The sequence below is a fragment of the Myodes glareolus genome, chromosome 13 (genome assembly GCF_982192425.1).
Source record: "Myodes glareolus chromosome 13, mMyoGla1.1, whole genome shotgun sequence".
NCBI classification, from domain to species: domain Eukaryota; kingdom Metazoa; phylum Chordata; class Mammalia; order Rodentia; family Cricetidae; genus Myodes; species Myodes glareolus.
The window spans coordinates 74,702,779-74,715,815 of NC_142038.1; the positions used below are offsets into that span (position 1 = coordinate 74,702,779).

General features: G+C 46.8%; 1 protein-coding gene across 2 annotated transcripts in view; it reads left to right on the top strand.

Annotated features, from left to right (window-relative positions):
- The window catches only part of Npc1 (NPC intracellular cholesterol transporter 1), a 45,210-nt gene that overhangs the window by 17,501 nt on the left and 14,672 nt on the right, over positions 1-13,037 (top strand). The window contains exons 5-11 of one of the 2 annotated variants that reach the window (XM_087896253.1): positions 2,039-2,206; positions 2,775-3,024; positions 5,145-5,218; positions 5,611-5,981; positions 6,833-7,059; positions 10,307-10,407; positions 12,839-12,941. In XM_087896253.1, the coding sequence (XP_087752379.1) occupies positions 2,039-2,206; positions 2,775-3,024; positions 5,145-5,218; positions 5,611-5,981; positions 6,833-7,059; positions 10,307-10,407; positions 12,839-12,941 (1,294 nt within the window). The remainder of the gene's footprint in view (positions 1-2,038; positions 2,207-2,774; positions 3,025-5,144; positions 5,219-5,610; positions 5,982-6,832; positions 7,060-10,306; positions 10,408-12,838; positions 12,942-13,037) is intronic. The other variant, XM_087896254.1, reaches the window with a different exon arrangement.

Below are 13,037 nucleotides of genomic sequence, written 5' to 3' on the forward strand. Positions count from 1 at the left end.
CTGCCTTCTTTCTCCCTGCATTCAGTTTAATTCTCCTGCCTAGCTCTATTCTGTCCTGCCATAGGCCAAAGCAGCTTCTTTATTAACCAGTGGTAATAAGGCATACAGAGGGGAATCCCACATCAAGAGAGAGAGAGAGAGAGCAAGAAAGAGAATGCAGACACACACACACACACACACACACACACACACACGGAGGCAGGGAGGGAGGGAGAAACCGTGACAAGAAATGTGTGTGAACAGAGACCCAGAAAAGAGCATCATTGATGCAGTAAAGGACAAACATCAGAGAAAGAAAGATAAGGCATAGACTGGGAGAAAAGGTTTGCAGAAGGCAGAACTGGTGGAGAGCTGTTGCCTCGAGCATACAAAGAACTCTTTACAAGGGGCCAGGGAGATGGCTCAGAGGTTAAGAGCACTGACTGCTCTTCCAGAGGTCCTGAGTTCAATTCCCAGCAATGACATTATGGGCTCACAACCACCTGTAATGGGATCTGATTCCCTCTTCTGGCCTGCAGGCGTGCATGCAGGCAATACCGTATACATAATAAATACATCTTTTTAAAAAAAAAAAAAAAACTCTATAGAAAAGTAAACGTAAACAGTGTGAATTAAAAAATTACCAAAAATTCTGAACAGATATTTCACCAAAGAATGTGTGAAAATCTACGAGAAGGTGCCCAAGGGTGTGTTACCAGGGAAGTTCACATCAGCATGACTGCAGGAGATGCTGGGGAGGGTGCGCAGCAGTGGGAGCTCCGTCCATCCTGAGTGGGGATCTCAAATAATACAAGTGTGTTTGAAGATAGTTTGGCAGCTTCTTGTGAGGCTGAATTTGTTATTTGGGAGTTTTTGAGACACTCACAAAGGTTGGCCTTGAACTCCTGATCCTCTGCCTCCATCTTGAATGAAAGCCTGGCTCACAGTGGTTTTGTGATTTTGTTGGTTTTTAAAACTGTGCCCTAGGCTTAACTTGTTTGTGTTGTTGTAAGAACAGCACACAGAACAGTGGTCCACATTGTGTCGTTTTCTTTCTCTTAGATGTATAGCATTATGTCTTGTTCCTATTGGCATCCTTGCTGCCCTCAACTTAGCTGTAGCTTCAAAAACTGTTAAGCTTCACAAAGAAATATCTTAAAACAAAGGTGGATGTGGCAATGCCTGCAATCCCACACTCTAGGCCAGTGCTCTCAACCTCCCTGATGCAGCAACCCTTTCATACAGTTCCTCATGTTGTGGGAATCCCCAACCATAAACTTAACATTGCTACTTGTTAACTGTAATTCTGTTAGTTATGAATCATAGTGTAAATATCTGATATGTGACACCTCCCCCAAAAGGGTCTTGGGCTGCAGGATTGAGAACCACTCCTGGTGGATGAGGCAAGAGGATTGAGAGCTCCAAACAAAATTCGCCAGCCCTTACAATCGAAAATTTTCTTTGCTGCCAGGTTTCCTCCCCCGACTCTTAGGGAGCCCCTCTATAACGGGAGTGGAACTTTGTCCCCCGACTCGTAGGGAGCCCCTCTATAATAGGAGTGGGACTTTGTCCCCAGACTCTTAGGGAGCCCCTCTATAACGGGGTGGGACTCCGTTCCCCAACTCTTTGGGAGCCCCTCTATAATGGGGGTGGGACTCCATCCCCTGACTCTTAGGACGCCCCTCTATAATGGGGGTGGGACTTCATCCCCCGACTCTTAGGGAGCCCCTCTATAACGGGGTGGGACTCCATCCCCTGACTCTTAGGTAGCTCCTCTATAACGGGAGTGGGATTTCTCGAAGCTGCTGGGAGAGCAGTTTTGGAATGCCATTTCCCTCTCCTGGTTCTTCACTTCACTTGGAGTCAGGCCTGCCACGCTGCCAGTTTTAATGGGTCAGTTTAGAGACAATCTCCTTCCCTCCTGCCTCACAGTGTCCCGGGTTCTCAGCACTGTTGTGTGGTCACAGTGCGTCTTAGTTCCAGAGGTCTTCAGTTAGATCTTGGGTGGAGAGTCAGAGCAAACATAATTTCTCCATCTTTTCCTTTGGGATTCTTCTAGCAATGTACAATGCCTGCCGTGATGTGGAGGCCCCGTCAAGTAACGAAAAGGCCTTAGGGCTCCTGTGTGGAAGGGATGCCAGTACCTGCAATGCCACCAACTGGATCGAGTACATGTTCAATAAAGACAATGGGCAGGCGCCATTCACCATCACCCCCATCTTTTCAGGTAGGGTGGCAGCTCTCAAGCTTGCTGTAGTTACAGTTTTGCTTTAAAACCCAGGAGTCAATCTGCCTGGTTAACTTAGGAGGGCTGGGTAAGAAAAGGAGATGCTTTTAGGGATTGATACTGTAACTAAAAGAATGAACCAGCATGTGTGTGCATGGGTGTATGTTTTCTAAAGGCTAAGAAGTATTTGCTGTGTTATTAGCCCAGCTGCTCAGAGGACCCGCCTTACATGACTGGTGTATGAGAGATCAGGGCACATGCTGTGCACAGGGTTGTTAACGTCACAGTGTATCCTAAGGGATATAGATTAGCTGGGAGCGCTTGCCTAGGAGTCCTCAGGCTCAACACAAAACCAGGGGCAGCACTCCGAAGCCAGCAGCAGAAGAACCAGCTTGGCCTGCATCCCACCCCCAAAGCCTACCTAATGATAACAGTGTGGTTCTTCCATTCTTAGTCTCCAGCTGTGCCACCCTGTTCCTGTGTGCTTCCCACTGGGTTAATATAATCAAACACAAAACTGAGAACGTAGTCTCATGAGACCCTAATTCAGCATGATTTCTTCTTGTAGACCTACCAATCCTGAAGATGGAGCCCATGAGAAATGTCACCAAAGGCTGCAACGAGTCTGTAGATGAGGTCACAGGGCCATGTAGCTGCCAGGACTGCTCCATTGTCTGTGGCCCCAAGCCCCAGCCTCCACCGCCTGCCGTACCCTGGAAGATCTTGGGCTTGGATGCCATGTATGTCATCATGTGGATCACCTACATGGCATTTCTGTTGGTATTTTTTGGAGGACTTTTGGCAGTGTGGTGCCACAGGTAAGCTGGTTGGTTTGCTTTTTTCTTCAATTTTCTTCAAAATTTCCCATGTGGTACCTTTAGCTCACAGTTGACATTAATTAATCCAGGCAGGAAGTAAATGCATACATGGATACCATCCCCTGGTTGGCTTATCCCCTGAAGCTAGTAAATAGTTTGGTTTTGTTTAGATATTTAAACATTTGAAGTTAGTTTTACTGATTTATTCAGAGTGATGTGTGATTTAAGGCACAGTCCCACAAGTGGTCTATGTAAGCCACATCTGGTTGGACTCTACTCTAGTTGCATGAAGTACTACATCTGTTTGCATCTTGCTTTAAGGCGGTATATTTGTGTGTTGTCACATGTGCACGTGTGTGTGTGTTAGGGTCAGTTTTGCTCAGTTGCCCTCTACTTTGTTTTTTGGATCAAGGTCTGTCATGGCCTAGAACTTACCAGTTATGGAAGCTGGCTGGCCAGCAAGCCCCAGGGATCCACCTGTCTCTGCTACCCAGTGCTGGGATTACCAGTGTGTGCCGCCATGGCAGGTACTTTGCAGACTAAACTATCCACTTAACCTGAGACAACAGTTTTTTTGTTTGTTTGTTTGTTTCGAGACAGGGTTTCTCTGTAGCTTTGGAGCCTTGTAGGCTAGGCTGGCCTCAAACTCACAGAGATCTGCCTGCCTCTGCCTCCCAAGTCCTGGGATTAAAGGTGTCCACCACCACCGCCCAGCTCTGAGACAATATATTTTTAGTAGTTTTATTGTAAAATAATTTAAAACTCACCTAAATGCTGAAGTAATAGCAAAGTTTTTGTGAGTGTATTCTGAGCTTCCTGTAACATTACAGCTTACAGAATTCATAGGCACTGTTCAGAATCCAAAATTGACGTTATGATAATGTTCTCAGCTAAACCACAGACTTCCACCAGTGTTGCTGAGGTCATGCCCGCTGTTTGCTTCAAGGGCCCCTCAGTACATTCATTTTTTTTAATTTTATTAATTTTCTCCATTCCAAGACACTCGTGATAGGTATTGGTCTTGTCTTTCTATTGCCAGCATGCGGTGCTTGCTTGGCATTGCATTGAGGTTGTGTGTGGATAAGAACATTACAGATGTGGTCATGTTTCTGGGTGCACCTTGGCAGGGAGTCTGGTGTTCGTGGATTTCATTGCCACAGAGGTTTGCCTGGATTATGTAGTTACTGCTTTCTACTGTGCCTTTCTTAGGAGGAGGAGCTTCTCAAAGATTGCTAACACTGTTTCTCCTCAAACCAGCGCTCGCAGTCCACTGGTGGGCCCTTTGAATCGATGGCGTTTGCCCCATGGTGATTATAGGTTACTCTCTCTCCCTCGTCATTTACTAATTGAACCGTTTCTTCGCTCACTCACTCAGTGCTGTACCTTTAGATTTATTCGTTCTGTAGACTGTATCTAATATCTGGGCATTGGAGTTTCCTCCCATTAGCTCCTATGTTCATTTGACATGCTCCACCCCCAGGCTTACTGGATACTTTCCCTGCCCTAGGCCTGGAATCATCCTTCTCACCAAGGAGTTTCTGGTCCCTTTTGTTAGGGAATGGTATTGAGGAGCCGTGGTCTGGATGCTAGGGGTGCTTATTGTTCCTGGTCATATGTTCTAGAGGACCTAAAAGCGACACCTGTGGGCTCCGTCTGAAAGTCCTTTGTCATTTTATTACCTTCCTCAATCTTCTCTGAGGCTGGTGAGCCCATGCTTGTTCGTTCCCAGCAGCCCAGACTCGAAATAACCACACAGCAACTGTATTAATTAAATCACTGCTTGGCCTGTTAGCTCATGCATATTTCTAGCTCACTCTTATCTCTTAAATTAACCCATTTCTATTATGTTTTACCATGAGGCTTGTGGCCTACCAGCAAGGTTCCTGCTGACAGCTCCTTGGCGACTCCCTGACTCCGCCAACTCTCTCTCTATATATCTCTTCCAACCTAGCTATATTCTGTTAAGCCATTGGCAGAAAGCAGCTTCTTTATTCAGTAACCAATAAAAGCAACACATAGACAGAAGGACTTCCCACACCAAACCTAGACTGAGAATGCTGACAGGGAGCAAGGGACCTGGGAGGAAATCTACTAATACCACCTCCATGCTTCTGTTCCAGAAGGCGGTATTTTGTGTCTGAGTACACTCCCATCGACAGCAATATAGCCTTCTCTGTGAACACCAGTGACTCCGGTAAGTCTGTGTATAGGTCAAGGAATGGGATTATATTGGCCTGAGAGCCTTGCTCTTATGTGAAGCAGTGTGCTATTGCTGAGGACACAGCAGCCTAGTGAAGGCAGACGTAGCCCTCAGTGTGGCACCTCAGAACCAGGTAATACTAGCAATGATGCAATTATGGACTAAGGAAAGAGCCACAGATGCCCTGAGGGCAGAGTTGAGTGCAGCAAAGTCACTGGAGGGTCCATCCTGAGCACCCAGGAAGGGCGACTTCACTGAGAGAGAGAGGCAGGCAGAGGCGATGGGGACTGAGCACGGGGCAGCTGTGGGACCGTTTTCCTGTCCCCACCTTTGGGATAGCTTCACTAGTGACCTCCTTCCTCCTTTCTGAAATCTCACTCTTCCAGGGGAGGCCTCGTGCTGTGACCCGCTTGGCGCAGCATTCGATGGCTATCTGAGGCGCATGTTCACAAAGTGGGGAGCTTTCTGTGTCCGAAATCCCACCTGCGTTATTTTCTTCTCATTGGTCTTCATCGCTGCATGCTCTTCTGGGCTGGTGTTTGTCCGGGTCACCACCAATCCTGTGGAGCTCTGGTCAGCCCCTCACAGTCGGGCCCGCATGGAGAAGGAGTACTTTGATAAGCACTTTGGACCTTTCTTTCGCACGGAGCAGCTTATTATCCGGGCCCCCAACACCAGTGTCCATATCTATGAGCCGTACCCTTCAGGATCCGATGTGCCCTTTGGGCCTCCGCTGAACAAAGAGATTCTGCACCAGGTAACCTGCCATTTGCAGTCACCATTTATCCAGGGGCGCTGCAGTGCCTGTCCTGTTGCTGTGATTGATACCCTGAGCCAAAGCTGCATAGGGAAGAAAGGGGTTATATAGCTTACAGATCACACAGTTCATCCCTAAAGGAAGTCAAGCAGGAATGCAAAGCAGGAATTTGAAGGCAGCCTGCTTGCTGTCCCACACAGCTGTTCCAGTCAGGGAACTCACTTCACAGCCAAAGAAATGCCGTGGGAACCGTGGAGGATGCTGCTTGCTGTTTGTCAGGCAGGCCCATGCTCAGCTAGATTTCTTACAGAGATCAGGACCACCTGCCTAGGGAATGGTGCTGCCCGTAGTGGGCTAGGCCAGCCTACATGCTTAGCAATTAAAGGCAGTCTCCTGCTGATATGCCCATAGGCCAATCTGGTCTAGACGATTCCTTAATTGAAATTGTCTTCTCAAATAATATCTTCTATTAGAAAATGTGCACATATACATAAATGGCCACAAGGCAGAGCAAGGCAGGAAGTGGTATATTTTGGCAAGGGACAAATGTCAGAAGACCAAGAATTTGCTTCAGGACCGGTGCCTTGGCGGATGCTGGAAGAAGAGTGCAGGATGATTTCATGTCCTGTGTTGGGTTCTGCTATGGTGATGTCTTCTTCCCAGACATGGCTAACAGGCGCTCTCCATCCTAATTCCTGTGTAGAGGAGCCATCGGCTCTCCCTTGCTGTGGTACAACCTTCCCCCATCCTTGGGAGGATTTTCTCAGAGCATCCTTCTCGTCTGAGTTCTCAGGGCAGTGTGGTTTGTGACGATGACGATATAGGAAGCCTGACGTGTTTCTGGGTTTCAGGTGCTTGACCTACAGATTGCCATTGAGAGCATTACTGCATCTTATGACAATAAGACCGTGACACTTCAAGACGTCTGTGTGGCCCCCCTCTCGCCATACAACAAGAACTGCACCATTATGAGTGTGTTAAATTACTTCCAGAACAGCCATTCGGTGCTGGACCACCAAGTAGGCGATGACTTCTTTGTCTATGCGGACTACCACACACACTTCCTGTACTGTACACGGTGAGTGGCGGCAGCCGTTCGAGCACCCTGTCACTCTTTGAGAACTTCTGTGGCTCACTCTGTCCACAGGACTCGAGACCCAGTGGACAGAGCAAGCTGTGCCTTGAGGCGCTCACGTTCTAGCAGAGGGAGACCAACGATAAACAGATTGTTGTGTTTTGCTTCACAGTGGGGGCACATTCTGAAAACGTCATTCTTAATTTAGTACAGACATTAATACTTTACACAAACTGAGACCACTGTGATGCCGTTGAGCAGTACTATTCCAGGGGACCCAGTCGTGTGTTGGGCCTGCCCTTGAGAGAAGCAGCTGTCTGGTATGGGACTGTGTGTGTCGTGTCAGGTAGGGGTGAGGCCTGAGGGGAGCACTAATACAGAGCAGGAAGGGGTTGGATTCCGTGCTGCCTTCGCATGTAGAACTGCACAAAGGGGAAGAAAGGGGACCTGCAGATAGGTGTGAGAGGAAAGCGCTCCAAGTCGCATGAGCAGCGAGCATGGAGGCCCTGAAGTGGACAGCGTACCTGGGAAGAGCAGGTACCTCTCAGCCTAACTTGGCACAGTAGCAGCGTGCAGGTTCATCCTTCCCCCTGAGAGTTAGGAGCCCATTGTGCTTTTCTTGTTCTTCAGATAGAACCTTCTGTCATTGCACTTAGTTAGTTTTAATGCATGAAGCCTTCCTTCAAAGAGTGAGGGGGGATTGGCATGCGGTTCCCATTGGAGGTTTCCTTCTGGAGGCTGTGTGTCAGGTGTAGACGGAGGTTTCTGTCCTGCCTGGTCCCACAGCCATTCAGTCCCCAAAAAACACACAGAGGCTTATATTAATTATAAACTGATTGACCTATTAGCTCGGGCTTATTATTAACTAGCTCTTACAACTTAAATTAACCCATAATTCTTATCTGTATTAGTCGCATGGCTTGGTACCTTTTCTCAGTGCAGCATTTTCATCTTGCTTCCCCTGTGTCTGTAGCAACTGCAGACTGAGCCTTTCCTCTTCCCAGAATTTTCTTAGTCTGGCCACCCTGCCGATACTCCCTGCCTGGCTACTGGCCAGTCAGTGTTTTATTAAATCAATAAAAGTGGCAAATCTTTACAGGGCACAAGAGCATTATCCTTCAGTAGTCAGGGATTAGTCATTCAGCTTAAGTGACCTGTGCGGGAGCTGACTTGTCAGGGAGAGTGGCGTGACTCCTAGTGGGCCTACCATCCCTGAGTGTTCTTGACCTGGCTTATTATTGTTCACCATGGAAACAGAAATGACTTGGTCTCTGATGGCTGTGTTGCTCAACTTTGTCCACAGTAGAGCTCTCTGACTGAGAACTCTTGTAACCTGAAATTGTGTCTGTGACTGGTATGTGACGGTTTGGCTGCTGGCTGTGCTCACTCTTCAGTGATACTGCCACTAAAAACAGGTTGTTTGCATGAGACATGAATGTGCATGTGTTCATAAGCCCTAAACTGGGATGGTGGGAGGGAGCTGTGGTTGGCTGAAAAGCATTCAATATTATGTAATTTCTATATTTGGAGGAAAAACTATTTTCCTGTGGTACAAATCAAAAAAACAAAAGTGTGGGCGAGAGTTGCCCAGGTGTCTCATCAGAGCTGAGGCTTGGGCTCAGAGCCTGCCTGTGACGGTGCTCCTGAGCTGCACACAGGCATGGTCTATCTCAGGCCTGTCCCCAGGGTGTACCTCCCTTAAGTGATGGTTCTCTTGTGCATTTTAACCTCTGCATGGCCTCTTCTTCCCCTTTGTAGTCAGGCTTGGCAAAGGACTGCTCCCAATAATGTCACCTCCAGGGCTCACCTTGGCAGTTCTGAAGGGCAGTGTTATTTGAGGACTTCCCAAGTGCCCAGCTGAGTTTGGGCTGCTGACTGTCTTGGGAGGTGTGCACAGGCTCCTGATTGGCCGGCCTGCTTGCTGTGTCCAACCCACTCTTCCACTTTGTACTTAGCTTGTGCTGCGCATCTCCTAGAACTCTGAACCCCGGAGACTCTGGGATGAAAATCTAAACCACTCAGCAAGGTGCCTCGTCTGCCTCACTGCCCGGTTCTTTGCAGCCCTAACTCCTCTCCTGGGAACCCCGGGGCTTTGCATGCCCTGTGCTCCTAGGCAAGGCTTCTGCTGCTGAGTCACCACCTCCCCACTACCTGCTGTGTGCTCCATTCATATTTCATTCCATTCATGACCCCTTCTCACCCGAGAAATTTTATGGATTCTTCGGTATAGTGGTTGTAAGTGAGTACGGGTCAAACATTTACTGATGATAGATTTGTTTTGAAGCATTTCTTTCGTAAATTTACATTAAAGATGAAAGCAAATTTACATACTAATGAAGTGGGTGTGCTTATTTACTTTGACATAAAGAATACAGTCTTGGTTGGACATTGGCTACGCCATCTTCAAAGCCTTTCATAGTTGATCAGTACTTTGATTTTACAATGAACAATGCTAGAGCATTTCTTCTCATAAATACATAGTATAAAAGGGCAGAGTATGTTTGGACAGTTTTAGAAATTGTTGGAAATAACTGACTTAATCCCAAGCCATGAGTCTTTTAACAAGTTTTATGAAACTTAGTCATTAGTTTTGAAAATGAAACCACTCTAACAAAATATAGTTGAAATATATACTATTATAATTGGACACGTGCTGGGGAATGATCGGGGAAATATTAGAAGGCTTTGTTTTCCAGAGAACAACAGAAAACTGTGTGCACAGTAGTAACACATTGCAGTCTGTAACATACAGCACTCTTGAACCAGGCTGCATTTGTTAGCATGTGGTGTGATGCATGTAACACACTGCACGTGTTCAGAACCAGGGCTGCATTGAAGCCACACATTATAGCATGAGAGGACACTTCCAGAAATACCTTGGATTTTTTAAAATAACTTTTTAAATAAGTTTTTTTAATAACTTGATTGTTGAACATTCAGAAACTTTCATTGTTGACAGTTGGGCTCTTTTGTACCCCCACATTTATCTGTGTGACCCCACAAGGGCTCACAAAGAACAGTTTAAGAGGCTTTGTTTACAGCATCTCGTTCACCTACTTCGTGCTCAGAGAGCTAAGTCTTGTGGGCTGCCGATACTCTTTATCCCTCTGTCCCACACAGCGTCGCTGGTCTCTCTGGGGTTGTCGCCGCTGGTGCCAGGTGTCGTTCTTGGAGCACAGACACTGTGATCGGAGTGTTGAGGCTGATGTATCTGGGGCTCTAATTGTGAGCTTTTCTGAACTTTTGGCAGGGCTCCCTCTTCTCTGAATGACACAAGTATGCTCCATGATCCTTGCCTGGGTACGTTTGGAGGACCCGTGTTCCCCTGGCTTGTGCTGGGCGGCTATGATGGTAAGAAGCTGCGGAAATGTTTACAGTTCAGAAATCGGCAGTCTTAATTTCTCACCCTTGGAATCCAAAAAATATCTCCTTTAGCTTTGGGTTTGAAGCCAGATTTGATGGCACCCACCTTAAAAAAAAACCTCAGCATTCAGGAAGTAGCAGCAGGGGGATCATAGTCAGGGACTAGTCTAGGCTACATAGTGCGATCTTGTCTCAACATAACAAGAAAACAAAAAGAGAGGATCGTTCTTCTAAACCAGTCAGGACAGTGACTTAGCAGTTGTTTGCCACAGCTGCTTCTGAGGGCACTTCTGGGACAGTGACACCCCCCACATCTGCAGCCTGAGGCTGCCGGCCAAACAGGTCTTCTCCAGTTGCTAAAGAGGCCAGATAGCATTTCTTCCCCTCGGAAGGGAAGAGAGAAGTTATGATCTGTATTTGAGATGTGTTCTGCCTCATGCCATTAAAAAAGCCCTTTCTTATGTGGTGGGAAAAGGATGATGTCATAACTGGGGGGGGTTGGTCTCTTTTTTTTTTTTTTTTTTTTGAGACAGGGTTTTTCTTTGTAGCCTGACTGTCCTGAAACTCACTCTGTAGACCAGGCTGGTCTCGAACTCCCAGAGATCCACCTGCCTCTGCCTCCCAAGTGCTGGAATTAAAGGTGTACACCACCACCACACCAACTGATTTGGTTTCTTATTCCTTCCATCTGAATAAACTCCAGGGGATTAAAGATGGGTGTGTGAAAAGTCAAACTGTTAAAGAACTAGAAGAAACCTAGGAGGGATTTAAAAAAAAGTCAAAAGCTGCAGAAGGAAAGACTGAATTTGACTGTAAGAATTTTAAAGTCAGCCTGGCAGTGATGGCACACGCCTTTAACCCAGCACTCAGGAGGCAGTTCTCTGTGACAAGACAGCCAGGGCTGTTTCACGTAGAAACCCTGTCTCGGGGGGGAAAAAAAAAAGAATTTTAAAGTCACGTATGAAAGAGAGCATACAATTTGTTATTTTAAGACAAGAGGAAAATTCATTTTTCAGCATTCCCACCTTCTTACAGGAGTATTAGGATTCAAACTCAGGCCTCACAACAGCCAGGCATCTCTGCAGCCCTCAAATGAATTTAATTATGTGGAGGAAATACTCAAGTTCACCTCTATTTGTGAAGTAAGATCACTTCAGTCTTTGTACGTAACAAACTGGCAAAAGCCAGAGAACTGAGAAGACCCTGTTGGTTAGTTATTAGACTGTAAACCCCAGGCAGGGACGACTTCTTCTGTCCTTTGTTCCTGGTGTGTGTACAGGTGGGACCCAGGATTTTGTTAGATTTAGATACATGATCAAAACTTTATAGGGAAGTTTGAAAGAACTTATCAAAATGGCCGGAAAGGTTGATTCTACAAATAGGAACTTTGTGTATTCAAATATTTGTAGACAGCTTTTGTAGTCATTTTGTTTGTAATTTTAAAAACTGCAAAGATATCTAGCAGTGGGGACCTGGTTAGACTGTGCTGGAAATAAGAAAGCACTTTGTATTTTTAGATACTGAAATGGAGCAATCACTTAAGACACATTTTTTGTTTTGCGGGTTTTGTTTTGTGTTTGGAGACAGGACCTTACTGTGTAGTTCAGACTGGCCTAGAAGTTGGCCTGGTGGCCCTGCCTGCCACAGACTTACCTTCCTCAGCCTCCAGAGTTCTGAGATGTGTGGCACAGAGGGTTCCAAGACACAAGAAGGAAGGGGAGAATACACACGCGAGTTTGCTTGTGTGCCCCTGAAACCGCCCACAGCTGGCTGCTCCCAGGCTCCAGGAGGACGGGGAATAGAGTGAAAAGTTAGGAGAGGGACTTCAGCGACCGTCCTGCCGCTTGGCTCGATTTCACAGTGCACACCGTGACAGTAGGGGCCACCACTGCCAGGTGTGATCCTAGCGCTCAGGAGGCTTAGGCGGGTGGATGGATCTCTGTGGCTTCAAGGCCAGCCTGGCCTACAGTGCGAGTTCCAGGTGAGTCCGGGCTACATGCAGAGACCTCCTCTCAAAGAGGACCTGAAAATCCAAGAGGGACTAGAAGAGCAAGGCGTAGAGTCAGGAGTGGGGAGTGCAAACGAGGTCACTGGGCAGACGTGCTCAAAATACATTATATACATGTGTGCAAATATCAAAGTAAAACTCATATGCATAATTAATAAAAAACCAAAAAATTATAAAAGGGGAAAGTAAACAAGAATTGATGGTTAATTTTTTTAATGAAAGGTCATTCTCCCTGTATGACAACTGTCAGAACGCTTTGTATTTGTTGACTGCATACATAGACCCGTTCTGTGTCCACTGCTCAGAGGGAGCCCTAGTGGGGACAGAATCAGCAGGGAACTGTGACAACTCGTGTTTCTCGACTTTGCATGTTAGTACTCAGCTCTTTTATGTCCTATTTTTGCTTTCTAGACCAGAACTACAATAATGCCACTGCTCTTGTGATCACCTTCCCTGTCAGCAATTACTATAACGACACAGAGAAGCTCCAGAGGGCCCAGGCCTGGGAGAAAGAGTGAGTCATTCATGAGGCTGGACACGGGCTGTGCACTCACTTGGATCTCACGCTCTGAATTGCAGCAGATCTGAGTTACAGGACCATTTTCACTTG